At 45.1% G+C, this 27,865-nt stretch overlaps 1 protein-coding gene across 1 annotated transcript; it reads left to right on the plus strand.

The window, feature by feature from the left end:
- The first annotated feature begins 251 nt into the window (after window positions 1-251).
- Window positions 252-24,944, plus strand: rab11a (RAB11a, member RAS oncogene family). Its single transcript, XM_072277960.1, has 5 exons — window positions 252-567; window positions 15,731-15,926; window positions 16,520-16,713; window positions 17,572-17,652; window positions 24,288-24,944. Exons 1-5 carry the CDS (start codon window positions 528-530, stop codon window positions 24,425-24,427), a joined length of 651 nt encoding a protein of 216 aa, XP_072134061.1. The 5' UTR covers window positions 252-527; the 3' UTR covers window positions 24,428-24,944.
- Window positions 24,945-27,865: the final 2,921 nt, after the last annotated feature.

A 27,865-nucleotide genomic window follows, 5' to 3' on the forward strand; every position in this document is an offset into this window, starting at 1 on the left:
CCCCGCATCACTGGGTTAGTCTGACGGAGGCGGCGAGCCGGGGGCCCGGGGAAGCCATCAAGAGCCGGACTGAAGGGGGCGAGCCCCGTCCCGGAGTCGGGTTCACCGAACGGCGAAGCCGGGCTCCGGGCGCCGGCCACCCGGTGCAGTTGCTCCTCCGCGCCGCCTCCTCCCCGGGGGGCGCTGCAGCCCGGCGCGATAATGATTGACAGCCGGACTGTCCAGTCCCACGTGACGTTACCTCAACCAGTTCCTGATTGACGATACCGTGAGGATATTGCCCCGGTTCAAACGCCGATCTATTAAACACGCCGTCCTCGACCGGTGACAGAGGGCGAAAAGATTTAGTCACATCCCCTTGCTGAAAGGGAAATTAAAAAAAAACACAACTACGTGTAGGATTGCAAAAGAACTTATTGATGAACTTTACCCCGGAAGGGGAAGTGTAAGTCGGTTTTCCACCGGACTGGTGCTCGGTCGCTGCTCGGACGTTGCCTTTAATTTATTTATTTCTCCGCAGACGGGAAATGGGAACGCGAGACGACGAGTATGATTACCTGTTCAAAGGTGGGTGTCCTTCCCCACCCCTAGCCCCGGTTTGGGGTCCTCCGTACCGGGGCGAGGCCGCGGTGACCGGGGGCGGCGGCCTCTTCCCTTCCCCGACGCTCCCGTCAGCCTCCTCTTCTCTCTCCCTACCGCAGCCGTCCTCATCCCTTCTCCCAGCCCGGCCCGGCCCCGCCACTCTCCGTCCTCCAGCTGTCCCTGTCCCGATCCCCTTTCCCCTCAAGCCGCCTCCCGTCGGGGCTTGACCCTCATTCCCGTCCGCACCCGTTCTCCCGGCACGGCCCGTCCTTGTCTCTCTCCCCCCCACCCCCCCACGGCTCTATCCACCCCACCGACCCCCAGCCCGGCCCGGCCCGGCTCTGTTCCCGGGTTGCGTCTTCTCTCCCCTCTCGACGCCGCCCCTTATCCTCCCTATCGCCGGCGCCAGTCCCGTCCTCCAACTCTTCCCTCCCGGCCCGAAATCCACCTCCTCTCCCCCTTTCCCAGCTGAGCCGTGTTGCTGGTGGTCGGGACACCGCTGGCTCTTGTCTCCACACCCACCTGGCGATTGCACGGTAGGCTGACCTAAAAAATGTTCTCCAGGTAATAATCTGCGTTAAAGTTTGTCCCTTCTTTGCTCTCGTGGTTTAGACATTTTGACATCTATTTACACTGATATCTCTGAATTCTTATATAATGTTTCGATTATTAGACGAAACAAACGCACGGTATTGGGACCGTAAGATAAAGGAGAATTAGGCTATTCAGCCCATCGAGTGTTACCGTTCCACCATGCCTGATTTATTATCCTTCTCAACTCCATTCTCCTGCCTTCTCTACGTAACTTTTGACACCCTGACTAATCAAGAATCTATCAACCTCTGATTTAAATACTGTATACCTAATGATTTGGCCTGTGGCAAAGAATTCCACAGATTCAGCTCCTCTGGGTAAAGAAATTCCTTCTCATTTCTGTTCAAAATGGATGTTCTTCTATTCTGAGGCTGTGCCCTCTGGTACTAGACTCCCCCAGCATAGGAAACGTCCTCTCCACATCTAGTCTATCTAGCCTCCTTTCAGCTCTCTCCGTGTATTGTGGAATGATTACCCAACAATGAAACACAGCAGGAGGATTTGTGTCTGTGGGTGGGGTGTCTGACGAATTGGTGCTGGGACTCCAGTTTAAATCCACGTCAATGGTTTGGATAAAAAGACCGAGTGTGAACAACACTAGGCACCTGTGTGGTTGTGAGAAGAATTCAGGGAGGCTGTGGTGGAGCGAGGCAGGTTAAGGAACTAGTTCAGGGCACGCCTGAAGTGAGATCATCCTTTGTGATAGATAAAATGGTAATTTTGTGTTCAGAAGGACCTTTGTTTGACATGAATCACACAGCATTTGCATCTAGGTACAGCAAGCAGTGAACATTTGGAGTTTTTCCAAAGGGGTAAGGAAGGTTAGAAGAGATGAAGGCAGGGCAGTGGATGTCTATATGGACTTTTAAGGCCTTTGATTAGGTCCCACATGGGAGGCTGGTCTGGAAGGTTAGGCTGCCTGGGATTCAGGAGGGATTAGGTTCAGAACTGGCTTGATGATTGGAAGCAGAGGGTGATGATGGTTGAAGGCCCTCTCTTTGACTGGATTAGTGCGGTGTCCCAGGGTTCAGTGTTGGGACTCTGTTATTCATTATGCCCCTTAATCATGATTTGCGTATGGATGTACTCGGCACGAAAAGCAAATTCACTGGGGGGGGGGCCCTTGTTGAGAGTGAAGCAGGTTACAGTCAATTGTGAAGAGACCTCGGAGAGATGGGCCGAGGAAAAGCAAATGGGTTTCAACTTGGAGGCGTGTGAGAAGATGCACTTCGGACAGTCAAACCAGGGTAGGACGTGTACAGTGAGTGGCAGGGTGCTGAGTGTTGTGGAAGAGAGGGACCTGGGAATACGGTTCACTGGGAGTGACCGTGCACGTAGCCGGTGATGAAGAAGGTGCTCAGTGTGCTGTCAGGGCATTGACTTTAGGAGTTGGGATATTATATTGCTGTGTACAAGCTACTGGTGAGGCCGCACTCGGCAGTGCTGTGTACAGTTTCGATCACTGCATTACAGTCGAGCTGGGGAGGGGGAGGAAGAGATTTACGAAGATGCTGGCTGGACTAAAGAGCCTGAGCTATAGGGAGAGATCGGCCACACAGGATCTTTATTCCTTGGAGCGTAGGGGAATGAGGGGAAATCCCAGATGTGTATATAATTATGAGGGGTACAGATAAAGTTGGCAGTCATAGATTTCTGTCGAGCTGGCAAGACCAAAACCAGAAGGCGCAGATACAAAATGGGGGAGAGATTCATCGGGAGTATTGTGAACAGGTGTGGTTTTCCTACGGAGTCATAGGGTGTCGTCCAGCACAGAAACAGGCCCTTCAGCCCACCATATCTGTGTCAGCCTTTTTGCTAATCTTCACTAACCCTTGCTGCTGTGTCCGGCCCATAACTTTCCATGTCTTGTCTTGTCTCTTCTGCTGAATCTGATGTTTAAGAGACAGATTGTGTGACCCACACTGGCAGTGTGTTCATCACCCTCACTCTGTGAATGTGTGTGTATATATTATAAATACACGTCCACCATACTTTACACGACTCATGACCATGTCATCGCTTGGATTCCTTCATTCCAGGGACAACAAACCTAGCCAGTCCAACCAATCTTTACTCATAACTGCAGTCCTCCAATCCAGGCAACCTGGACTCTGTCCAGTGCAATCACACCCTACTTTCGCAACACTCTGTTTTGTAAAGCTGCAACAGAACATTCCAATATTCATATTCTGTGAAGAGGAGGATGCAATATGTCTTCATGTCCAAATGCACCCACTTTCAGGGAACTATGGGCTTGGGCCCTCTCAGTCTTGGTGTTTGTAAAAATTCCTTTATACTCTCATCTACTGTATGTCTGACCACTATTTGACTTCTCAAATACTTTACCTATTAAAGAGTGTAGGGTTCATGTAGGAAATGTCAGCCGCAAGTAACAGATCAGTCACGTGACAGCAGGCAGAGAGGGCAGAATGACCTGCTCTTTCTTGTATATAACCAAAGCAAAATGTTTGTCAGAAGGACGTTGAGCAGGTGAGAGGTGATGAACTAAGCGGTTTAATAAACACAAGAGATTCTGCAGATGCTGGAAATCCAGAGCGCAGCAGACACAGTGCTGGAGGAACTCAGCAGGTCAGGCAGATGTATGAAATGAATAAACCATTGACCCTTTGGGCCAAGACTCCTCTTCAGGACTGGAAAGGAAGGGGGATGACACTGGAATAAAGAGGCGGGTGAGGGGAAGGAGGACTAGCTAGAAGGTGATATGTGAAGCCAGGTGGGTGGGAAAGGTAAAGGATTGAAGAAGAAGGAATCTGATAGGTGAGGAGAAGAGGTAAAAGGCTAGATTGGGAATAGTAGTTATTAATTATAAATCAGTTTAATTTTTACTGCCTGTTGATTTGACCTTGTCCTTGTTTCAAACACTCGATCTGACTAATACATTGTCTTTGTCATTGTCAGGGTGATCAGTTTGTGATGGTGACTGGCTTCACAGTTTAATGTGAATGAGGTTAAATGTGTTAAAGTGTTCCCTTCTGACTGTTGGAGTGCTTGTTGGCTCCTACCAAATTTATTTTCTTAGAGCATTGAAAGCAATGAGATCTTTGTATTGATTTGTTCAATCCTATAGTAGATCAATTAGTGGTAAAGTCTATATCCATTGACAATCAGCTGGTCGTGGACCTTGTCACCTTTGTAACCTTTGCTGTTGTGTTTTAGGAAATTAGCTTTATTTGTCACGTGTACACTGAAAGATGAAATGCATTGTTTGTGTCTAATCAAATCAGCGAGGATCGTGCTGGATTGTCCCACACTTCTGGCGCCAACATAGCATGCCCAATACTTGCTAACCCTAACCCGTACATCTTTGGAGTGTGGGAGAACATACAGGCTCCTTGCAGACAGCGGTAATACTGGCTGGCGCTGTAAAGTGATTGCACGATCTACTACGCCACCCACAATCCAATGGGCCACAGTGAATTGACAGGTTCTTTAGAAATGCGGTGCCACTCGAAGAGATGTTGGCAGGATGCATTGCAAATATCAATCAGGCAGGCCTTGGCTTTCCTTAACTGATTGATCAATGTTAGAATGGGGCCTGAGTGAGTATTTCAGTAACAACTGAAGTTGCTTGTTGGCGAGAGCAGTATCAGGAGCCATTGTAACAGAATTTGGAGATTGTGGCTAATCTCTAAGCTGACTCCATGCACATACTTGTGTTTTCCAATAGAACAGCTATCCACTCATCGCAAACCTCCTCACTGGGACGTGGTTATATTAGGATCTAGTGGAACTAATTCTGCTGACAATCTTACTGCTACCACTCTGTGTGCTAGCTGGAATTCAGTACCTTTTCAACACTCGGATTCATGTCTGCCTTTCAACTACGAAGCAGGCCTCTGTGAAAAAGATAACAAACAATGTAATGCTTCAGTGATCTACTGCTGGATTGTGTACCGATGCCTGAATAAGCAAAAAGTATGATTCATCCTTCCTCCCCATCTTGTCACTGAGCCAGTTGCTTGCAGCACTGTGCACACAATTGATCAGGTAATCCAGAACATTGCTGACACTGTCATAATATAAATAGCCACTGGAATTTTTTTACTGGTGTTAGCTGTTTGGAATTTCCAATAAAATGTTCTCAAAGTTCAGCCTGAATGAGAAGTTAACCCATTTACTATACAAACAAGGAATGCATTTATTCGGTGGAGAAATGGCCATTCCTGACACTTCATTGAGGTGTTGCAAATAGCTGAAGTCTAAACCAGCTGTTGGCAGGATGCGTTGCAAATATCTGTTGGGCAGGTCTTTGTTTCGTTGGCTTTCCTGTCCTTTAAAATTGCTCATCCTTTCTGATTGATAAATGTTGGAATGGGTCCTGAATGAATATTTCGATAAGTTTTCACTTTTTCTGGAAGAGTAGATTACTTCATTTTCAGGTTTTAGGAAAGCCAGGTAGTCTCCCTGGTTAATAAAAAAAACTTAAAGATAGTGTGATGTGTCAATTGCGGAGCTTGTACGTTCTCCCACATTCCATCAACGCTGTCTGAGGATGTGCTGGGGGCAGCCCAGAAATGTTGGCACGCTTCCGCCGCCAACAGAGCATGCCCGCAGCTTACTAACCTTTGGAAAGCAGGTGGAAATCGGAGTACCTGGAGGAAAGCACGTGGTCGTGGGGTGTATATTCAAACTCCTCGTAGGCAGGTGGAGACTGAATCCTGATTGCTGGTGCTGTAAAGCGCTACATTAACTGCTGCGTGCCATGCTGTGCTGCCCCAGTGAAGGGTTCATCCTAGGGCCCAGGATCACCGTTTCAGGGGAAGTCAAACCAGTGCTCTGTGCGGCTGTGGTCAAAGTTCCTTTCAACATGAAGGTGATCATCATGTAGTCTCTCATATTTATCTATCAATAGGGTACAGAATAGAGCCTCCCAGTAACCCCGATGAACCCTAACCTAATCACGGGATAGTTTACAAGACCAATTAACCTACCTGCTGTGTCTTTGGGCTGTGGGTTGAAACTGCAGGACCCGGAGGAAAGCCATGGATTCCACCCAGAGGACATACGTAGCCCCTGCAGAGCAACCCTGAATAGAAGCCCAAACTCCGGAACGTGCGGAGCTGCAATAGCGTCATGCTAACCGCTACGCCACTGCGGTGTCACTTGAAATTTGTGACTGTTCAGCTTGTGCTCAGCATCTTTGAACTATCTCCCTGCCCTTGCAGGGGATTTTATTGTGAGAGCCTGGTTTGCAGTTCGCTCCCTTTTGTAACCCAGACGTCAGTTTTATTCATCATTCGACAGTGGCTCACAGTAACTTGTTAATATTGAAATTGATTCATTACTGTCACATACTCAATACCGTGAAAAGTTTTATCTTGCGGACTGTTCACTCAGATTAAATCATTACAGAGTGCATTGAGGTAAAATAATAGAATGCAGAATGAAGTGTAACAGCTATACAGAAGATGCAGTTCAGGTAGACAATAAAGTGCAGAATCCAGAGAAATTTACTAACGTTATCTTTTCCTGATCTAACTCAATACATTGACCATTTACCATCGAATAAGATGTGAAATGAACACAATCTGTGTCAACAGAACATGTAACATTTGGATTTAAATATGAAATTGAAATGTGAAAGCCAGACCATTCCATAGTGTAGAAAGCATCTGGGAAAGAGACACTTCGGACTGCAGGCTCATCTACCTAAAACGTTAACCAGTTCTCTCCGCTTTCCTTTTGTTTAAATTTCTGATTTCTGGCATCTGCTATGTTATTTCTGTAATTTTTTTTCTGTCGGTGTTAAAAACTGGGACACCTTTGTAATAATTGTGGAATAATATCAGGCAAAAGTAGAACTGCAGCTAAATGTGAAGAGGTTGAGGAATTTCAGCCTCAGTGGAAAGGTTGGTACTCCAATTTGTCCCGCAATTAAATTTCAGTCTTTAGCTCTTACTGTTTCATAGAAATATCCCTGTTTCATTATCGTACAGGTTTGAAATGGATTTGCAAATCCAGTTCTAGATAATTGTTGCACTTGGCTCCTGTCCAGTTACTCCTTGTCTTCATTACTTGAGGTGAAGCAGTTTAAATTCAAACAATCCAGTGCAATTCTGGCACACCTCTTGACCTTATGCTCCAGCTTTGAGTCTGTTTTTCCAGAAACACACAGCTTATCAGCAACTACATTAAGTTCCGCCACCCTTTACTAGATCTGGATGTGTCAGATTCTCATCCCCTTAAAGCTGTAGTCTTTCCAATGATTGGTCAAAACTAGAATCTTGCATTAGAACGAGAAGGAGGGGCACACTTATGTAGTGGTTAGCATTAATACTTTATAGTGTCAATGGTCACCAATCAGTTCCCGCTGTCGTCTGTGAGAAGTTTGTGCATTCTTCCTGTAACCATGTGGCTTTCCTCCGGGCACTACGGTTTCCTCCCACATCCTGAAGACTTTAGGGTAAGTTGTGGCGTGCTTTGTTCGCACCTGAAGTGTGGTGACACTTGCGGGCTGCCACCAGCACATTCTCAGACTGTGATGGTTGTTGATGCAAATGACGCCTTTCACGTGTGACAAAAATTCTTTTGTATCTGAAGTTTGAACTCAAATCAGCCTTGGGTTTCAAAGAGACTGATGTCATCTCGTTCCCAGCAACATTGGATCCAGCCGGGTTTTAGACATGACCCTGGTTTTAATACTAGCTTGTCTGTCATTACTCACAAGCATAATTGACAATTTATACTACAAGAAATTATGTTCCCAGTTTAAGTCAGTCCCAGTCTCCAGCCTTAGGTTTGTCTCATTGTGAGGTGAAGTGCTTTTGTGTTCTGTAATATCTCATAAGGCCACCATTCCAGGGTGGTAAGGGTGGAGGGGACTGACCTTGAACACCCAGCCGAGCTCAGACAGGACGTTGTTTGAGGTCGATGCTGTGCCTGACCTCAGGTGGATGTAGATAATGTTGCACCATTTTCATTATCACTGACACAGTGTGTCCTGGAATTTGTTTTGGGGCAGCAGTGCAGTGAAATTCATAACATAACCTGTAAGTTACAGTAAAATGTTTCTGATAGGTGTGCGTGTGAGAGACTGGCGAGGTAGTGTTCATGGACTGTACGGAAATCTGATGGCAGAAGGGAAGAAGCTCTTTCTAAAACAAGTTTATTTCTGCTGCCGTTTGCACTTTCTCTCCGTGACCACTGGGCACCGGACGCCCCACGGTCCAGAGAGGTACAAGTTCACAGGTTAATTGGTCACGTGGGTGTAATTGGGTGGTGTGAGCTCATTGGTCTGTTACCTTGCTATATCTCTGAGTAATACTGGTCCCTGAGTGAGGAAACGGGTTTGATTCACTCCAGGATCTTGAGCAGGCGCTTATTCTCAAGCAGACCTGCAGTTTCAGATGACACATTAACCTGAAGGTCTGTCTGCGTGCTACCACTAAAAGGGTGGGAGAATCGGTCCCTCGGGTAACATCTACGGCATGTCGTGTATCTTGTTACTGCGTGTCAAAGTTTTGCCACATGAAGATGTTCCAACATCTCTTACTTTCCTGCCATAAAGTTGATTTGAGCTGTTCAAAGGTTGTGAAAGGGGCTCTGGGATTCCTCAGATATAGGATCAGAATTAGGCCATTTGGCCCATCAAGTCTGCTCTGCCATTTCATCATGGCTCATCCAAATTTCCTCTCAGCCCCAATCTCCTGCCTTCTCTCTGTGCCCTGACCAATGAAGAATCTGTTAACCTCTGCCTTAAATATAGCTAAAGCCTTGGCCTCTGTCTGGATGCAAACCAGAGATCAGCGGGGACTCCATCTTGGGCCTCTGCTGATGGCTTGTTGCAGGATTTCTGTCCTGCCCTACCCAAGTTGCTGAAAGGAATTTGGAAAAAGGATTTCTTAGAGTGATGGGATTTATAGATCGATACTGAAGATAGTTTTGGCATTGTCACATTGGATATCATTTGTGCAAATAGGTGATACTTGTTCAAACCCCGATGTTTGACCATCTTCTATGGATGTGTGGTGGAGAGTATACTGACTGGCTGCATCACAGTCCGGTAAGGAAACACCAATGCCCTTGGGCGGAAAATCCCACAAAAAGTAGTGAATATGGTCCAGTCCATCACGGGTAAAATCCTCTCCACCACTGAGCATGTCCACATGAAACACTGTCACAGGAAAGCATCGCCCATCATCAAAGATCCCCACTACCCAGGACACGCTCCTTCGCTGCTGCCATCAGGAAGGAGATACAGGAGCCTGTGGACCCACACTACCAGGTTCAGGAACAGTTATTACCCCTCAACCATCAGGTCCCACACTACCAGGTTCAGGAACAGTTATTACCCCTCAACCATCAGGTCCCACACCACCAGGTTCAGGAAGAGTTATTACCCTACAACCATCAGGTCCCACACCAGGTTCAGGAAGAGTTATTACCCTACAACCATCAGGTCCCACACCACCAGGTTCAGGAACAGTTATTACCCCTCAACCATCAGCTCCCACACCACCAGGTTCAGGAAGAGTTATTACCCTACAACCATCAGGTCCCACACCAGGTTCAGGAAGAGTTATTACCCTACAACCATCAGGTCCCACACCACCAGGTTCAGGAACAGTTATTACCCCTCAACCATCAAGTCCCACACCACCAGGTTCAGGAACAGTTATTACCCTACAACCATCAGGTCCCACACCACCAGGTTCAGGAACAGTTATTACCCCTCAACCATCAAGTCCCACACCACCAGGTTCAGGAACAGTTATTACCCTACAACCATCAGATCCCACACCACCAGGTTCAGAAACAGTTATTACCCCTCACCCATCAGGCTCTTTGGCCAGAGGGGAGAGTTTCACTCAACCATATTCGCTCCATCACTGACTGAACTGTTCCCACAGCCAGTGGACTCACTTTCAAGGACTCTTTATCTCATGTTCTCGATATTTCTTGCTGATTTATTATTAAATTTCTTTTTGTTTTGGCACACTGGTTGCATGCCCATGTTTTTCATTAATTCTGTTATGGTTACTCTCTGGGTTTATTGAGAATGTCTGCAAGACATTGAATTTCAAGGTTGTATGTGGTGACATATATGTACTTTGATTAAAATTTACTTTAACTTCGTTGGAAGAACTTGAGCAGTATTGTATTGGTCCTGCGTTTTATTTTGTGAACTGTGTTCACTCAAATTCTGAAAAAGCCGCAGAATATGCTTAACTTTTGACTGTTGGAGCATTTCGTTCTGGCTGAGTACTTGTGATTGTAACCGGCTGTGAGTTGTGTAGAGGCAGCTAATGCTGACAGGTCAGTCCACACAAGGGTTGTATTGGCATTGTTTAAAAATATAACAAAAACCCCTGAATTAAATATTATTGGAAATACAAAGTCCGCATGTCTGAATCTAATGGAGATAAGTTTGAGTTCTCTTGAAAGGGTCACCTAAAATATCATAACAGCTTTTTTGCTGCTTCCTATGCCTGTCCAGTCATTTCTACTTCATAAGGCTGTCGACTTGACTCTTTCCCCTTCCCAGTTTGTACAGTGGTTGGCACATTAAACCCTGTATCAGCCTGGCTTGGGTTCATGGGGTTCTCCCCCCCCCCCCACAGTAACGTTTACTGATGAGCTGGCAGGACCGTCTGTAACTGAGTCATTCTCTCAGCATCTCCCATGTGGTTGCATTTCAAGTTCCTGTTGTGGGGGAGTCAAGGACCAGAGGGCACAGCTCCAGTATCGAAGGGCTTCCATTTAGAACAGATGAGAAGGAATTTCTTTAGTCAGAGGGTGGTGAATCTGGAATTCTTTTGCATCAGATGACTGTGGAGACCATGCCATTGAGTGTATTTCTACTGACCTTGCAGTGCATTGCGTACAAAGCTCGGCAGGGAGTTCAAAAATTACCCAAGCCGGAAGCTTTCTTCAGGGTTTTAATGAAAAAACTTAGTGAATCTGCAGAGAGTTAAACAAAACGTGTATTAGATTCAATACAGAATCGTCATGTGCCTGAATAAAGTAATATTATCAATTATTCTTGTGATCAGCATTAAGCAGCAGAATAACATGTGCAACAGTCTAAAGTTATGCCGGGAACTAGGGCAAATCGTGGTGTGACCAATAGCTTAACAACGAGCAATGGTCATAATACTTCCTTCAAAGTACACCTATGAAATGTTTGCCAATATTAGGAAGCTCATTCTTGATATTGTTGCTTCAAGAACAAATAAAGAGTGGATGGAGATGGATGTCTTCCTATCGTGTTTGGTCCAAGTCAAAATCTAAATTAACCCATGCAGGAAATGATGTTTTAAAAAAAACTTATGAACAGGAAGTGATGTTTGTACAAAATAAATAGTGCCTTTAGAAACAACGATATTTGAAGTGGAGGTTGATAAGTTCTTGATTAGTCAGGGTGTCAAAGGTTATCAGGAGAAGGCAGGAAAATGGAGTTGAGAGGGAAAATAGCCATGGCAGAATGGTCGTTCAGACTCGATGGCTGAGTGGCCTGATTCTGCTCCAAAGTCTTTTATGGTTTGTTTGTGTGTATCTGTTTGCTATGTTAAGGGTAATGTATAAATGTAGTTCTTTCCTCACTCCTCCTCCCGCCCCCCCCCCCACTCCTACCTCAGTTTTGCACAGGCCAAACTTGTACTGAAATTGGAGTGTGACAAAGTTTAACCTCAAATGCTGAGTTTGCTCCAGACTCTGGAGCTGCAGTTGGCCTTGCAGAGAGAGGGGTGTTGCTGAAGGCATTTGCTTTTGCATTGTGACAATTCACCAGACTGCCTCCCAGCTACTGATTCATGCTTGTGCAATGGCAAGTTTATCGGAGTGAGGTTGTAGTCGAAAGTAATTGCTGTGAGGTTAGATTCTGCCTGCTTGTTCTTGCACTGAGAGGTGCCCAGTTGGTGGAAATTGTGTTTAACAATCTTTGCAACCTAAGGTCTGAAGTTGAAAAGTTCAAAGTAAATTTATTATCAAAGTACAAACACAAGGAAATCTGCAGATGCTGGAAATTCAAGCAACACACATAAAAGTTGCTGGTGAACGCAGCAGGCCAGGCAGCATCTCTAGGAAGAGGTGCAGTCGACGTTTCAGGCCGAGACCCTTCGTCAGGACTAACTGAAGGAAGAGTGAGTAAGAGAAATGAAAGGGGGAGGGGGAGATCCGAAATGATAGGAGAAGACAGGAGGGGGAGGGATGGAGCCAAGAGCTGGACAGGTGATAGGCAAAAGGGATACGAGAGGATCCTGGGATGGGAGGCCCAGGGAGAAAGAAAGGGGGAGGAGGAAAGCCCAGAGGATGGACAAGTAGTGAGAGGGACAGAGGGAGAAAAAGGAGAGAGAGAAAAAAAATAATAAATGAATAAATAACTGATAGGGTACGAAGGGAAGGTGGGGCATTAACGGAAGTTCTCTCTTAACTTTTTAAGTTACTCTTTTAAGATCTCTCCCATCTGTTTTGGCTCCAGGCATTGATTACCATCCTGGTCTTCCAGAGGACCAATTTTTGTCCTGAGCAATCCTTTTGCTGTTAACATATCTGTAGAATCCTTTAGGATTCTCCTTCACCTTTATGCATTCTTTTAGCCCTCCTGATTTTATTAATTGTTCTCTTCCATGTCTTGTACTCCAGAAACACCACATGTGTTACTACTTGCCTATACCTGCTATGCACCTCCTTTTTTTTCTCTTAACCAGGGCCTCAATATCTCTTGAAAACCAAGGTTCCCTACACTTGTTATCCTTGCCTTTTATTCTGAGCAGCCACATACAAGCGTTGTACACTCAATGTTTCATTTTTGAAGGCCTCCCAGCTTTCCAAGTACACCTTTGCCTGTCAGATCATTTCTGACACCATCAGAATTGGCCTTTCTGCAATTTAGATTCTCGACCCATGGACCAGACCTACATCTTTGCATATTTGCTTTGAAACTAATGACATTGTGGTCACAATGCATTGTTCCCCCACACAAACTTCTATCACCTGCCCTGTCTTATTCCCTAATAGCAGATCCAGTATCGTCACTCTCTTGTTGGTACTTCTATGTACTGATTGAGAAAACTTTTCTGAACACATTTGACAAACTCTATCCCATCTCGTCCTTTTCCACATATTGAGTGGGACTCCCACATTGTAAATTTAAGATCACCTACTATAACAACCTATTTTTTTTTTGCTACAGTCTAATCTCTTTACAAATTTGTTCCTCTAAATACCTCAGACTGTTGGGTGGTCTGTAACATAGCCCTATTAACGTGGTCATATCTTTCTCATTTGTCAGTTCCACCCATAACACCTCACTAGACGAGTTCTCTAGTCTGACTGAGTACTGCCATAATATTTTCCCTGACTAGTAATGCCATGCCTCCTTTAGTCCCTGCAGCTCTGTCAGGTCTAAAACAACAGAACCCTGCAATATTGAGCTGCCAGACCTGCTCCTCCTGTAACTAAATCTCACTAATGGCTCTGATGTCATAATTGCAGGTGTTGATCCATTCCCTCGACTCATCTGCCTTTCCTCTGCTGCGACTTGCACTGAAATACAGGACACTAGTTGTACCATGCTCAACCTCTTGATTCTTGTCTTTGTCTGAGGTCTTACCAGCATCAGTCTCCCACAACCTTGCCACTAACTGTTCTGGCACTCTGGCTCCCAACCCCCTGCAACTCTAGAAAAACACCTGAAATGCTGGAGGAACTCAGCTGGCCAGGCAGCATCTGTGGGGAAAAGTATAGTTCACGTTTTGGGCTGAAAACCTTTGGCCGGACTGCAGCTCTAGTTTAAACCGCACCGTGCAGCATTAACAAACCTTCCTGCTGGGATATTAGTCCCCCTCCAGTTCAGGTGCAAACCGTCCCTTCTGTACAGAACCCACCTTCCCTGGAAGAGAGCGCGGTGATCCAAAAATCTTATGCCCTCCCTCCTACACCAACTCCTTAGCCACGTATTAAACTGTATAATCTTCCCAGCTCTGACTTCCCTAGCACACGGCACGGGTAGCAATCCTGAGATCACTACCCTGGAGGTCTTCCCTTTAGCTTAGCACGGAACTCCCTGTGCAGAACCTTGTCGCATCCTACTTGTGTCATTGGTACCTACGTGAACCACGGCCTCTGGCTGTTCACCCCCCCCCCCCCCCACACTTAAGAATGCTGAGGACTAGATCCGAGATGTCCCGAGCCCTGGCACCTGGGAGGCAATGTACCATCAGGGAATCCATTCCCCTAACTAATGAATCCCCAGTCACCAGAGGGTGCCTCTTCTCCCCCCCCCTTTCCCTTCTAAGTCAGAGTCAGACTCAGTTCCAAAGACCCGACTGCTGTTGCTTTCCTCTGACGGTCAACAACCCCCCCCTCCCCCCCCCCCAAAAAAATTATCCTAAATGATATGCTTTTTGTTGAGGGGGTCTGCCACAGGGGTACTCTGCACTGGCTTCTTAACCCCTTTCCCCTTCCTGACTGTCACCCAGTTCCCTGTGTCCTGCACCCTGGGTGTATCTACCTCTCTATATGTCCAATTATCACCCCCTCAACCTCCTGAATGGTCCCGTTCATCCAGTTCCTGCTCCAACTCCTTAACACAGTTTGTTAAAAGCTGTAGCTCTAAGCACTTCTCGCAGTTGTAGTCGTCAAGAATACTGGAGGTCTCTCTGCCTTTCCACTCTCCTGCCTGGCACCTGCCGTTGAGCAGTTATAAAGAAGGGAAGGGAAAAGCCAACCTAGAGCCTTTCTTTGCTAAAGTCACGACGAGCTTAAAGCCTCAAGACTCTGTCCACTCTGATGGCTACTGCACCTCTCAAACTTCTGATGTCCGGACTGGCGAAAGCTCTATTTGTCACAGACTGGATGCGCTGAAGTTCCTGTGCTGTAGTTCTCTATGACAAATGACTCATTATGTCTGGTTTGTTTCTTGCTGTATTGTGATTTGCAAATCTTTGTTCCAACACTGACTTTGGGCTACATGTCTTTGCCTTACAACTCTGAAATGAATCACACGCTACCCACCTCAGACAGAAACAGGCTTTTAAATACTCATCGTGGATTTTGCGTTTTCCATTTATAACCTTTCACTTAACAAAACATTCGGCAGAAAATGCATCCCCTTCATAAATGACAGGAAGGATGTGCAGGCGTTTCCTGTGTCAGGGCAGCATCCACTATTCAAATGAACCTTGCTTTGTTGAGATCTGTGATTGCAGAAGGTATTTCATAAACATGAGTTCTTGATTTAGTTTTGATAAATTGGCTCTGACCAAGTTGTAGCTCTGTGTAGGCATGCTCAGATTATTGTACCAGACAGGCAAGAGCTGTGGGTACCTGTGGAGTTACATTTCTAACCTGTGAATGTGACATCTCTCATCTGAGGTGATTCTGCTCTCGGGGTAACTGATCCAAGTACGCATCTTTTCAGAGATAAAGACGTGAAGGTTGGTGGTGATGTGGATAGTGTGGAAGGTCGTTAAGATCATTGTGGGATAACATATATGGCAATGAATTATTTTTTTAGGCTTTGCCTCTGGCAGAAAGACCTCAATCAGTGCGTTGCAAGTAACGGCTTCCTTATTGTTTCTCTGTTTGGCAGTTGTCCTGATTGGTGATTCGGGAGTGGGCAAAAGTAACCTCCTGTCCCGCTTCACACGCAATGAGTTTAACTTGGAAAGCAAGAGCACAATTGGAGTGGAATTTGCAACCAGGAGCATCCAGGTAGATGGGAAGACCATTAAAGCCCAAATCTGGGACACGGCTGGTCAGGAGAGATATCGAGCTATCACATCAGCGTAAGTCTGGCATTCACTGGGTCAAGGGATTTTTCCTCCCCCCTCACCGCTTCTATATTTCAGCTACAGAGCTGAGCTGGGTGTTTGGTTTGATTATAGGGTGTCAACATTTCAATGTCACAGTCAGAGGGTAGCAGGCTGCCTATCTGACTGGTGGTGGTGGGGCCACAGGTTGGGTGGTAACAGTGGTTCCATTTGCAGGTTATCACATCTTCCAGTTTGGTTTGGTGTTACATGTCTGAGCCTGTCATTTAAGAGCAAATGGGGTCATTTTAGGCTAGGGCTTCCCAACCTTTTCTATGCTGTGGACCAACACCATATAACAAGGGGTCTCTGAACCCCAGATCCGTGGACCAGTACCATTGAGGGAGAGGTCGGTCCATGAACTAATACCATTGGGCCAGGGGTCGGTCTGTGGAGCCCAGGATGGGAACCCCTGCTTTGGCATAAGCATAGATCCAAATGAGTTTTAGTCTTGGCCAGCGTGCAAACAAGCTCTGTAGTTGAAACCTCCAACATTTTGGCCCAATCTAATGAGGTTGAATGTTCCTTTAGTGTTGATGAGCTAACTCTGCATGTTGTTGTGTTTTTAGATATTACCGTGGAGCTGTTGGCGCTTTGCTGGTATATGACATCGCCAAACATCTAACATACGAGAATGTGGAAAGGTGGTTAAAGGAGCTGAGGGATCATGCAGACAATAACATCGTCATCATGTTGGTTGGCAATAAGAGTGATCTGCGGCATCTCCGGGCTGTCCCCACAGACGAGGCGAAAGCCTTTGCAGGTTCGTGTTCTGGACCATTTCGGTTGTATAGCAGGTTCTGCCAGGTGCTTGATGAATGAGTTCCTCCAGCTCATTTCAGTGTTAGACTGAGCAGTTTTCTGGCTGGAGAGTTCCTCTGGGGCTGGAGAAGACATGCACAGAGGGCAGGTCTCCTGAAGATAAATTCTGTACTTTAAGGCTTGATAACTTCGAGCCAGTCCCTCCCACTGGATCTTGTTCACTCTGCAGTCTGTTTGCTGGGTAGTTCTTTACAACTTGGGTGGAATCTTCCACTCTGTTCCTGGGTTAGTCTAGAGAAGGGGTTCCCAACCTTTTTTATTGCATGGACCCCTGGTCTGGAGTATTCCGAATCTATGGTTTTGCACAATGTTTGGGTCCAGGGCAGGAGATACAGAGTGTGGGGGAGAGTACAATCCTTGTTTAAAGTTGTAAATCGTGCTCTTATTGTAGAGTTTTAGTTCAAACTGAATTTACTAAATGACAGAAGCATCAATTTAACAGGCAGCTTGAGGGTATGGAGATTGTCTGCACTATTATAACATTCATCCCTGTGACAGGAGGCTGTGTTGCAATCTGTAGTTTACAGAGGAATTGACTATTTTAAATTTGTGTCCTGTTTATAATGGGAAAGGTTTTATATTCAGTAGTTGAATGTCATTATTAAGTAGTTAATTTCTTCCTTGTTACTGTACAATGTGGAAGCAATGCCAGTTCAGTGAAGGTTGGGGAACTGCCTGTTAGTGGGTGGGGAGGAGTCCTTGTGACAGTCACCATGGAATGTGGGAGGGGCTGTCTGCTCTGTAGATAAGCAGATCCATTTCTTGCTGAAGCTGATGTCAATGTGTTTTTTTTTTGCAGAGAAAAATGGATTGTCTTTTATAGAAACATCAGCTTTGGACTCAACAAATGTGGAGACAGCTTTCCAGACCATTCTCACAGGTACATGGCCTTGTGTATGACTATCTGTTAGACTAGGGTCAGATAATCTTATATACAGGTCTGATAAACAAGTCATTATGCAGATCAGGGGTAATTTTGTTTTGGCTAACCAAGCTCCCTCTCGTAACGATGAGGGTTTCTTGGATCAACAACTTCCTGTGACCACATTTCTGAATTCCAGTGTAGGCAGCAGCTTCCTGTTGTTTACAGCAGAAGTTGAGAAAAGCAAGAAACGTTCACTGCCCTTGGTTTCTATAGATAAGGAGGGATACTCATAAATCTGTGTGTATGTATAGAACAGCGAGCGTTACTTCACAGTCCAGGAGCTTCAGCCCACAATGCTGTGCCAGCCATTTAACCTACACCAAGTTCAATTTCACCCTCCCCTAATACAAAGGCCTTCACTTTTCTTTCAACTTCACGTCTAACTGAGAATCACTTGAACGTCCCTAATGTGTCTGCCTCTACCACCACGCCTGGCAGTGCGTTCCTTGTGTGTGTTTTAAAAATAATACTTGCCTCTGACATCTCGGCTTATCAAAGGTAGTGAATGCCAGGAGCTTCCGATAAGCAATGCCTGTAATATACGTGTACGTAGAAGATTGAAGAGTACAGCACAGGAACTGGCCAGCTGAAAAGCATACTGGTAAACCTCTTCTGCACCCTCTCCAAGACCTCAACACCCTTCCTACAGTGTGTGTAATACTTCAGGTGTGGCCTAACCAGAGTTTTGAGGTTGCAACATAACCTCCTGACTTTTGAACTCATTGCCTCAACTCATAAAAACAAGTCTTAACCACATTACCAACCTGTGTAGCTACTTTTAAGGAGCTATGAACTTGAATCCCAGATCCCTCTGCTCAACAACACTGTTAAGGATCTTGCCCTTAACGGTGTACTGTCTCCTTGCATTTCCTGTACCAAGGTGCAGCCCTTCACATCTATTAGGATGAAACTCCATCTGCCATTTCTCAGCCTATTTCTGCAAATGATCTATATTGTGCTGTATTCTTTGCCAGTCTTTTACACTATCCACAACTCCACCAATCTTGGTATCATCCTCAAATTTACTAACCCACCCATCTACATTTTCATCCAGGTCATTTATATACATCACAAACAGCAGAGGTCCCACAGATCCCAGTGGAACTCCTCTAATTACAGACCTCCAGCTCAAAAGAATCCCTTCAGCCACAACCCGTCTTCCATTTCTGTATCTAAACAACCATTTCACCACAGATCCCATGTATCTTAATCTTCTGGATTAGCTGCCCATGAGGGACTTTGTCAAATGCCTCTCTAAAATCCATGTAGACAACATCCACTTCCTGACTCTCATCAATCTCTCTTGTCACCTTGTCAAAAAACTCACTCAAGTTGGTACGGCATGACCTGCCACATACAAAGCCATGTTGGCTCTCACTAATTGGGCCATGGGTTTTCAAATGCTCATATATCCTATCCCCAAGAATTTTTTCCAGCATTTTCCACCTTGATACTCAATAGGAAGCCCAACACTTCAACCTCCTTGTCCTCCAAAAGCTGAAATGCTCCGCACTGATCTCCTGCTCCTTGGGAAGTACTGAAGCAAAGTACTCATTAAGTATCTCACTCGCATCCTCTGCATCCAATCAAATGTCCCTCCCTTTATCGTTGAGTGGTCCCACCCTCTCCCTAGTTATCCTCATACCCCTGCTGTATGTACAGAATGCCTTGGGATCTCCGGGCTTTCCTAATTCCTTTAGTTTTTTTCCTGCAAATTTAGTATTTGTTTCTGTATAGTTGTTAATAAATTCTATTGTATTTCTTTATTTTCCTGTCAATGTTTGCAAGTAAGTGAATCTGGGGATGATGCGGTGGATTCCAGTTAGTTGGGACAGGAGTCTGTTGCCGAACAGTTTCTAGTTAGTGTCAGTCGTGCACCTGTGTGGCCTTCAGACACTACACAGTGCTTAACGCAAACCGTTTTCAAAATGTTCAGTTGTGTGTGCTTGTGTATTGTTATCCATTTGAGCTGAAGGACAGGTTCAGAAAGCAGTGATTTTTTTCATAACTTTTTTATTTTGACTTTAAAACTGGGCTTTTAAAGTCCATTATCCGCACCAAGGACCTGTGCTGATGTTATTCATTTACAGTCAGTCAAAAGAACAGAGCAGCATATACCGAATTTCTGTTGATAACTATTAGGAACTAATGTTAGTATTATGTTTAGTGTTCTGATTTGTTCTGTATTTCATTTAAAATGTATAATTTGTTACTCAGTTTGTCTTTTTTATACCTTTTTAACTATTTCTATGATACTTGGACTAATTGGGGCAGCCACTTAATATAGCCAAAATGTACCAGTGTGAATGTGTCCCAGTTAACCAAAATCCAATATATAATAACATATGTACGTTGATATCAAGTTTTTTTTCCTTTGAACAGAGCCAAAGGTAAGTTGACAATTTGAATCCAGAAGTGATACAGTTTTGGTCACCGAATTATAGGGAAGATGTCAACAAAATAAAGAGTACAGAGATTTACTAGAATGTTACCTGGATTTCAGTGCCTAAGTTACAGAGAAAGGTTGAACAAGTTGGGTCTTTATTCTTTGGAGCGTAGAAGGTTGAGGGGGAACTTAACAGAGGTAATTAAAATTATGAGGAGGATAGATAGAGTTGACGTGGATAGGCTTTTTCCATTGAGAGTGGGGGAGATTCAAACAAGAGGACATGAGTTGAGAGTTAAAGGGCAAAAGTTTAGGGGTGACAAGAGGGGGAACTTCTTTACCAGAGAGTGGTAGCTGTGTGGAACAAGCTTCCAGCAGAAGTGGTTGAGGCAGGTTCGATGTTGTCGTTTAAAGTTAAATTGGATAGATATGTGGACAGGAAAGGAATGGAGGGTTATGGGCTGAGTGCAGGTTGGTGGGACTAGGTGAGAGTAAGAGTTCGGCACGGACTAGAAGGGCCAAGATGGCCTGTTCCCGTGCTGTAATTGTTGTATGGTTATAAGTGATGGAGACGGGGATGTTGGAGGTGCTTAGAATTGGAAGCCTGGGCCAGTGGTGGATCACAGGGATGTCATCGATACGAGGCAGAGGGGGATGTTGGAGGTGTTTAGAATTGGGTGACCTCTGAAGAATGAGGGGTGACTGTTGCATGAATGAAGTCACTGGAGAAAATTCCTGGTAGATACAAAGCAACTTCTTTATTCGACAAAACAAGGTACAGCAGGCTTCATATGGAGATGCTTTCGGTGGAAAGGTCTGCTGGCCCGACATGGGGCTCGATATTTTATGTGCCAAACATCAAAGGACAACTCCATATTTACAATGTACGGACAATGCTTTCTTTGAAACTACATACAACCATCACACCTCCTGATTCACATCCACACCACAGACATGGAAATGAATTTTGATCAGGATTGTCTGGACTGGGATTCACAGCTTTTAGCAACCCATTGCTCAGAGCTGCTCTCCGAATTAGAGACAGAGAGGTTCTTGATTAGCCAGGGCATCAAAGGGTATGGGGAGAAGGCAGGGGAGTGGGGATGACTGGAAGAATTGGATCAGCCCATGATTGAATGGTGGAGCAGACTTGATGGGCCAAATGGCCTACTTCTCCTATATTTTATGGTTTTATGATCTAAATTAAATCCACAACACATACTCAGATGTGAAGACTGGCAGCCAAAGTCAGTTGTTAAATGTGTATGTCCTAAACCAAAAAAACCACTCTGTAACAGTGATGTAATTGAAACCTATCACATGGTGAAAGGCCTTGATAGAGTGGATGTGGAGAGGATGCTTCCTATGGTGGGAGAGCCTATAACCAGAGGACACAGCCTCAGAATGGAGGGACGTTTATTTAGAGCAGAGAGGAGGAGTTTCTTTAGCCAGAGGATGGTGAATCTGTGGAAGACAGGAGGCTGTGAAGGCCAAGCCATTGGATATATTTAAGGCGGAGGTTAATAGGTTATTGATTAGTCAGGATGTGAAGGGATATGGGGAGAAGGCAAGAGATTGGGGCTGAGAGGGAATATAGATCAGTCATGATGAAATGGTGGAACAGAGTCATGGGCCAAATGGCCTAATTCTGCCCCTATATTTTATGGTCTTATGGAAGCCTACTAACCTACACGCCTTTGGAGTGTGGGAGGAAACCCATGCAGTAACGAGGAGAACGTGCGGTACAGACTCCTTGCAGAGAGCAATGGGAATTAAACCCAGGTGGCTGTAATAGTGTTACATTAGCCACTGTGCCACTTTGCTGCCCACACTGGTGCTCAGATCCTTGCTGGTTGTTACAGACAGTAATGACATGGCTGTGAATGGAGGTACAGATCATGTGACTGGAGGGTGTTTATGAATGGAGGTACAGATCATGTGGCTGGAGGGTGTTTATGAATGGAGGTACAGATCATGTGACTGGAGGGTGTTTATGAATGGAGGTACAAATCATGTGACTGTGGAGGGTGGTTGTAGTCTACAAGCTGATACTGATCGATTAGTAGCATGGGCCAGCAATGGCGAGGGGAATTTGCTCTTTAAGTGGAAGTTGCTGCAGTTTGGGAGGATTAATGAGACTAGGCACTACACAGTGGAAGTACTGAGGAGCAGAGGGACTTCAGTTTATGAGCTCGAGCATCCCTGAATTCACGGCCCGGGTAGATAGGGTGTTGAAGGCATTTAGGATGAGTTTGTTCGCTGGGGCACGGTATGAGCTAGAAGGTGACAGTACAACGTTGTAGGCTATATTGTGCGTTCTGACCTCTGCACTGTAGGAAGGAAGTGATGGTGAGGGAGTAGAGGGGATTTCCCCAAGGTAACTTCAGTCATGAGGAACAGCCTGAGTGCAAATCCTGGGTGGACAGTGAGAAAAATCTATCCATTGACGGTCTAGTTTTAGGGTAAGGACAGAACCAGAGGGTGAACTTTTCCACCCACGTCTGGTTGTAATGAGGGGAGGTGGAGGCAGAGATTCTCGTGATCCAACTATCAACGAGCACTTAGGTCACCAACAAGGACTACACAGCAGCTAAATGGGGTTATGACAGTGATGGGCTGAAGGGCAGCTGACGTAGCTGAGCTTGTCTGTGGGTTTGGTGTAATGAGAGTCCACCCTTGCAGATGAGTTTCACACACAGCAGCCCGTGGGATCCCTCAGCCAGCTACACAATACCTTCTCAGTAGCTGCAGCAGCAGCTGTCCTGGTTAGTCCTCATTGACAGTGGCCTAGATGTTTAGGTTCTGTATGGCACTGCAATGGTCTGGCTGAGTAATACCTACCTGTTCTCCTGGTTTATCCAGTCCTGTCCTCTTCACCTGCAATTCTAATGGAGTTCACTTCTCCATCAGCAAACAATGTAGAAAGCATAGCGGCAGCTGGTAAACCCGGAGGCAGGAAGAGAGGAAAAATAACACAGGATTTCTGTTTAAAACTCACTTCCTGTAATTGTACAAAGCCCATCATGTGTGAGCAATGGCTTGTTCTGGGGGTTAGAGATTTGCTGATTTGGACCTTTGTATTTTGTTTTAACTTTTGTGCATAAGCAGAATTTATAACAATATAATTTTCACTTGATTATATCTTTTGTTAAAAATCTAACTAGTTGGGACACAATTCAAAAGTATTATTTCTGGAGAGCATTGAACTCCTACTGACTGGCTAAAGGCAGATTTAAATGTTCCAGGCTGCCTTTTGCCAGAGACTAGATTGCGTTAATTTTAACAATGAGAAGCTGTGGCTGCTCTTCAGAGCTGAGTTGGAATGAGGATTATCCATCCACTGAGGGTGTGGTTGCCTGCTGGGAACAAGATTTTGACTATTGGTTGTTCACTTTCATCATGACAATCTTTACTCTGTGTCAAAAGGGAAGCACAAGGCAGATCAGGGAAGAGGACTGGTCTGTACTGTGTTCTTGTGCACCCCTGCCCCCCTCCAAAAGATAGAGGAAGGTGGTGGTGAGGTTGTAGTTTGCTGTCTCTACTTTGTTCTTGTGCGCCCCTCCCACCATTCCTCTCCCCCCAAAAAAAAAACACCACGAAAAGGGGATGAGTTTGTAGTTCGCTATGCCTCCCTCTGTTGCCATAGTTTCTTTGCAAGCTTCCTGCTTCCTGCTCCCTTCAACTTGATGTTTCGATCTAGTGCAGTGGACGAGGAGCTGGATCTCCAGTCCTTCACTGCAGAGCTTTGGAAACTGAGGCTACCTATGGATTTTTAGTTGTTACATTTGCACTTTAGTCATAAGCACAGTATTCTGCAAATCCAGAGATCTACACACATACAAGGTGCTGGAGGAACTCAGCAGGGAATGAATAGTCGATGTTTCAGGCTGAGTCCTTTTATCAGTGAAGGGTCAAGGCCCAAAACGTTGACTGTTCATTTCCCTCCATAGATGCTGCCTGTTTTTCTGAGTTCCTCCAGCATTTTATGTTTTTTTAAAAAAAAATCTCTATTCTAATTAGAGTGATCTCTATTCTGAATTGAAGATTTTTTTTTAAAAAAAAAACAAGGTTGGTACCATCTTGTCACTAAAACTACTGCCTTTGGTGAAATTGGGGTTTCACAAAAATGAACTCTGTAAAATTTGAATTAATACTGTTGGCTCTCGTTCAAAGGTTTGTAATAATTTTATATTTTCCCCTCTAGAAATTTATCGTATTGTGTCGCAGAAGCAAATATCAGACAAGCGTGAAAACGACATGTCACCGAGTAATAACGTGGTCCCCATTCACATGCCTCCAACGACTGAAAACAAACCAAAGATGCAGTGCTGTCAAAATATCTGAACCAAGTTCATCCACCATTCCTGGGCCTGGGTCTGTCGAACCTGTGTCTGTCGCTTGCTGTTTGTTTTGTAATTAAAATATGATCAATGTTACAATTACCTTCAACTTGTTACACACCTTTATAAGCAAATTAATGCATTAAATTAATTTCAGCTACAGAGCATTTTTATAATATTCACAAGTAGTGTAAAAATATGTTTATCATGTAAAGTAATGCTGTTTTTAAGTGGTGTTAGCAAACGGCTTGTTGAATAAAACACCACGAAGCCTTACTGTCGTAGGTGCTTTACAAGACGGAATGTTCATGAAGTGTTTCCCCACACAGACGGCATTTCTTTCTCACTCATCGCTGCTCTCTCCCTCATTTCCTCTGTCATATTGGATGTAATCAATGTTTTGTAAATTAGTCCTGTGTATTTTGTGCATGTACTTTGATTGTTTTTCCAAGATTTTAGTTATAACAGTTCAAAATATATTCTGTGCACTTAAATCTTAATTAAAATGAGTTGTAGGGGAATTTGTTTTGTTTATTTTGTGGCCAACTAATGTTTATTTTTGCAGGACTGAGCTGGAGTCATACAGCATGGATACAGCCCAACTCATCCATGCAAACCAGTGTCTTACCTGACACACCCAGTTGCATTCATTCAGCCCATCACTTTCCTGCCCCCACGGTGTGTACCTCTCCAAATACCTTTCAATGTTGCAAATGCATCTGCCTTAATCACTTCCTCTTACAGCTCATTCCAGGTACTCTCTACCCTCTGTGTAGCTACCTCTCAAATCTCATATAAATCTCTCCCCTTTTTTAGCCAACAGTAAAAGCTATGTACAATTTGCTATCTATGCTCTTAATTTTGTGTATCTGTCATAGTTGTCATGGAATTCTTCAGCACAAATCTACACCCTTTGGCCCATCTCATCCCTCCTCCCCTTTCTTCCATGGTCTACCCTTGCCTATCAGATTACCCCTTTACCAGCCCTTCTCTTTCAGCAATCAACTTCCCCGCTCTTTACTTCAGCCCCATGCCCTCTCCCAGTTTCACCTATCTCCTGTCACCTTGTACTTCTTCCCCTCCCCCCACCTGATGAAGGGTCTTGGCCCGAAACGTTAACTGTTTACTCTTTTCCAAAGAAGCTGCCTGGCCTGCAGAAAGCTTCCAGCATTTTGTACATAACACTTCAGCACTATCAAGGGCACTTACCATGCAATCCCCCACTCTGTTCTTGGAAAGTCTGATCACTTGGGTGTACTTCTACTTCCAGCGTAGAGGCAGAAACTAAAGACCACAGCACTGGTGAGGTCTGAGAAGATATGGTTAAGGGAGGGAGAACAGTGCTTACAGAACTGCTTTGAGTTGGTGAACTGGCCAATATTCAGGAATTCATCTTCAAATCTGAATGAATATGCCACAGTTGTCACCAACTTTATTAGGACCTGTGGAGGTGAGTGTGTACCAACATACTGAACGTACCCAGACCAAAAGCTGTGGATGAACCAGGGGATTGATAATCTGCTGAGGGCTAGATCTGTGGCATTCAAGGCCGGTGATCAGAACTACACAAGAAGTGCAGGTGTGACCTATGGAAGGCTATTTTAAGGGTGAAAACACAATTCCAGTGGAGATTAGAAATGAAATCAAATGGACATCTGCTCTGTCATTGCTTCTTACAAAGTGAAACCTAACATTGTTAATGGCTGTGATGTTTCACTTTCTGATGCTCAAAGCCTTTTATGCACACTTTGAAAGGGAAAATAAAACTATAACTGTGTGAGTCCTTGCATCGTCTGGTGACCCTGTGATCTGACTTGGAGGCCAATGTCAGAACATCCTTCAAGGCGATGAGCCCTCACAAGGTGTCGGGTCCTGATGGTATGCCTGGTAAGGCACAGAAAACCTGTGCCAACTGACTGGTGGTAGACAATTTCAGTCTCTCACTGCTGCAGTTGGAGGCTCCCATCTGACAGAAAAGGGCAGCAATCATACCAGTCCCAAGAAGAGCAGGGTGAGCTGTCTCAACGATTATTGCCCAATTGCACTCACATCTATGATGAAGTGCTTTGAGAGGTTTGTTATGCCAAAATCAGCTCCTGCCTAAACAAGAATCTGGACCCGCTGCAATTTGCCTATTACCACAATAGATTTACAGCGGATGCAAACTCACCGGCTCTGCACTCGGCTTTGGATCAGTAGGACAATAGCAATACCCACATCAAGCTGCAATTTCTTGATTACAGCTCAGTGTTCAACGCCATCATACCCTCAGATCTAACCAAAAAGGTCCAAAATCTGGGCCTCTACCTCCCTCTGTATCTGGCTCCTTGACTTCCATATCAGGATACCACAGTCAGTGTGGATTGGAAGTAAAATTTTGCTGACAATCAACACTGGCACAACTCAAAGATATGTGCTTAGCCCACTGCTCAATTCCCTCTACACCCATGACTGTGTGGCTAGGCACAGCTCAAATGCCATCTGTAAATTTGCCAATGGGCAGAATCTCAGATGGTGATGAAGAGCCATACAGGAGTGAGTCAGATCCACCAGTTGAGTGATGTCACAACAGCCTTGCACTCAGTGTCAGTAAGATCATGGAGTTGATTGTGGACTTCAGAAAGGGGAAGTTGGGGGAACACACACCAGTCTTCATCGAGGGATCATCAGTGGAAAGGGTGAGCAGTTTCACATTCCTATGTGTCTATTCTGGGACTAACATATTGATGCAATTACAAAGAAGGCATACCAGTGGCTATAATTCATTAGGAGTTTGAGGACACTCAACAAAGACTCTGGCTAATTTCTGAGATGCACCGTGGAGAGCATTCTAACTGGTTGCATCACTGTCTGGATTGGAGGGGCAACTGCTCCGGATTGGAAAAAGCTGCAGAAAGTTGTAAACTCAGCCAGCTCCATCATGGGCACGAGCCTCCACAGCATCAAGGACACCTTCAAAAGGTGATGCCTCAAAAAGTGGCCTGTGTCATTAAGGACTCCCATCACCCAGGACATGCTGGCTTCTCATTGTGATCAACAGGGAGGAGGTACAGGAGCCTGAAGACACACATTCAATGTTTCAGGAGCAGCTTCTCCACCATCTGAATGGACAATGAACCAATGTACATTGTTTCACAATTTCTTTTTGTGCTACATATTCATTTTTTATAGATATTATTTATTACAATGCATTGTTGCTTGCAAAATCCAGAACTGACCTGACGGCACACCACTGGTCAATGACCTCCAATCAGATCCCTACGGCACACTGTCGGTTAATGACCTCCAATCAGATCCCTATGGCACACCATTGGTTAATGACCTCCAATCAGATCCCTACGGCATGCCATTGGCCAATGACTTCCAATCTGGTCCCTACGGCACACCATTGGCCAATGACCTCCAATCAGATCCCTATGGCACACCATTGGCCAATGACCTC

This window comes from Mobula birostris, chromosome 14, assembly GCF_030028105.1.
Source record: "Mobula birostris isolate sMobBir1 chromosome 14, sMobBir1.hap1, whole genome shotgun sequence".
In the NCBI taxonomy this organism is placed as follows: domain Eukaryota; kingdom Metazoa; phylum Chordata; class Chondrichthyes; order Myliobatiformes; family Myliobatidae; genus Mobula; species Mobula birostris.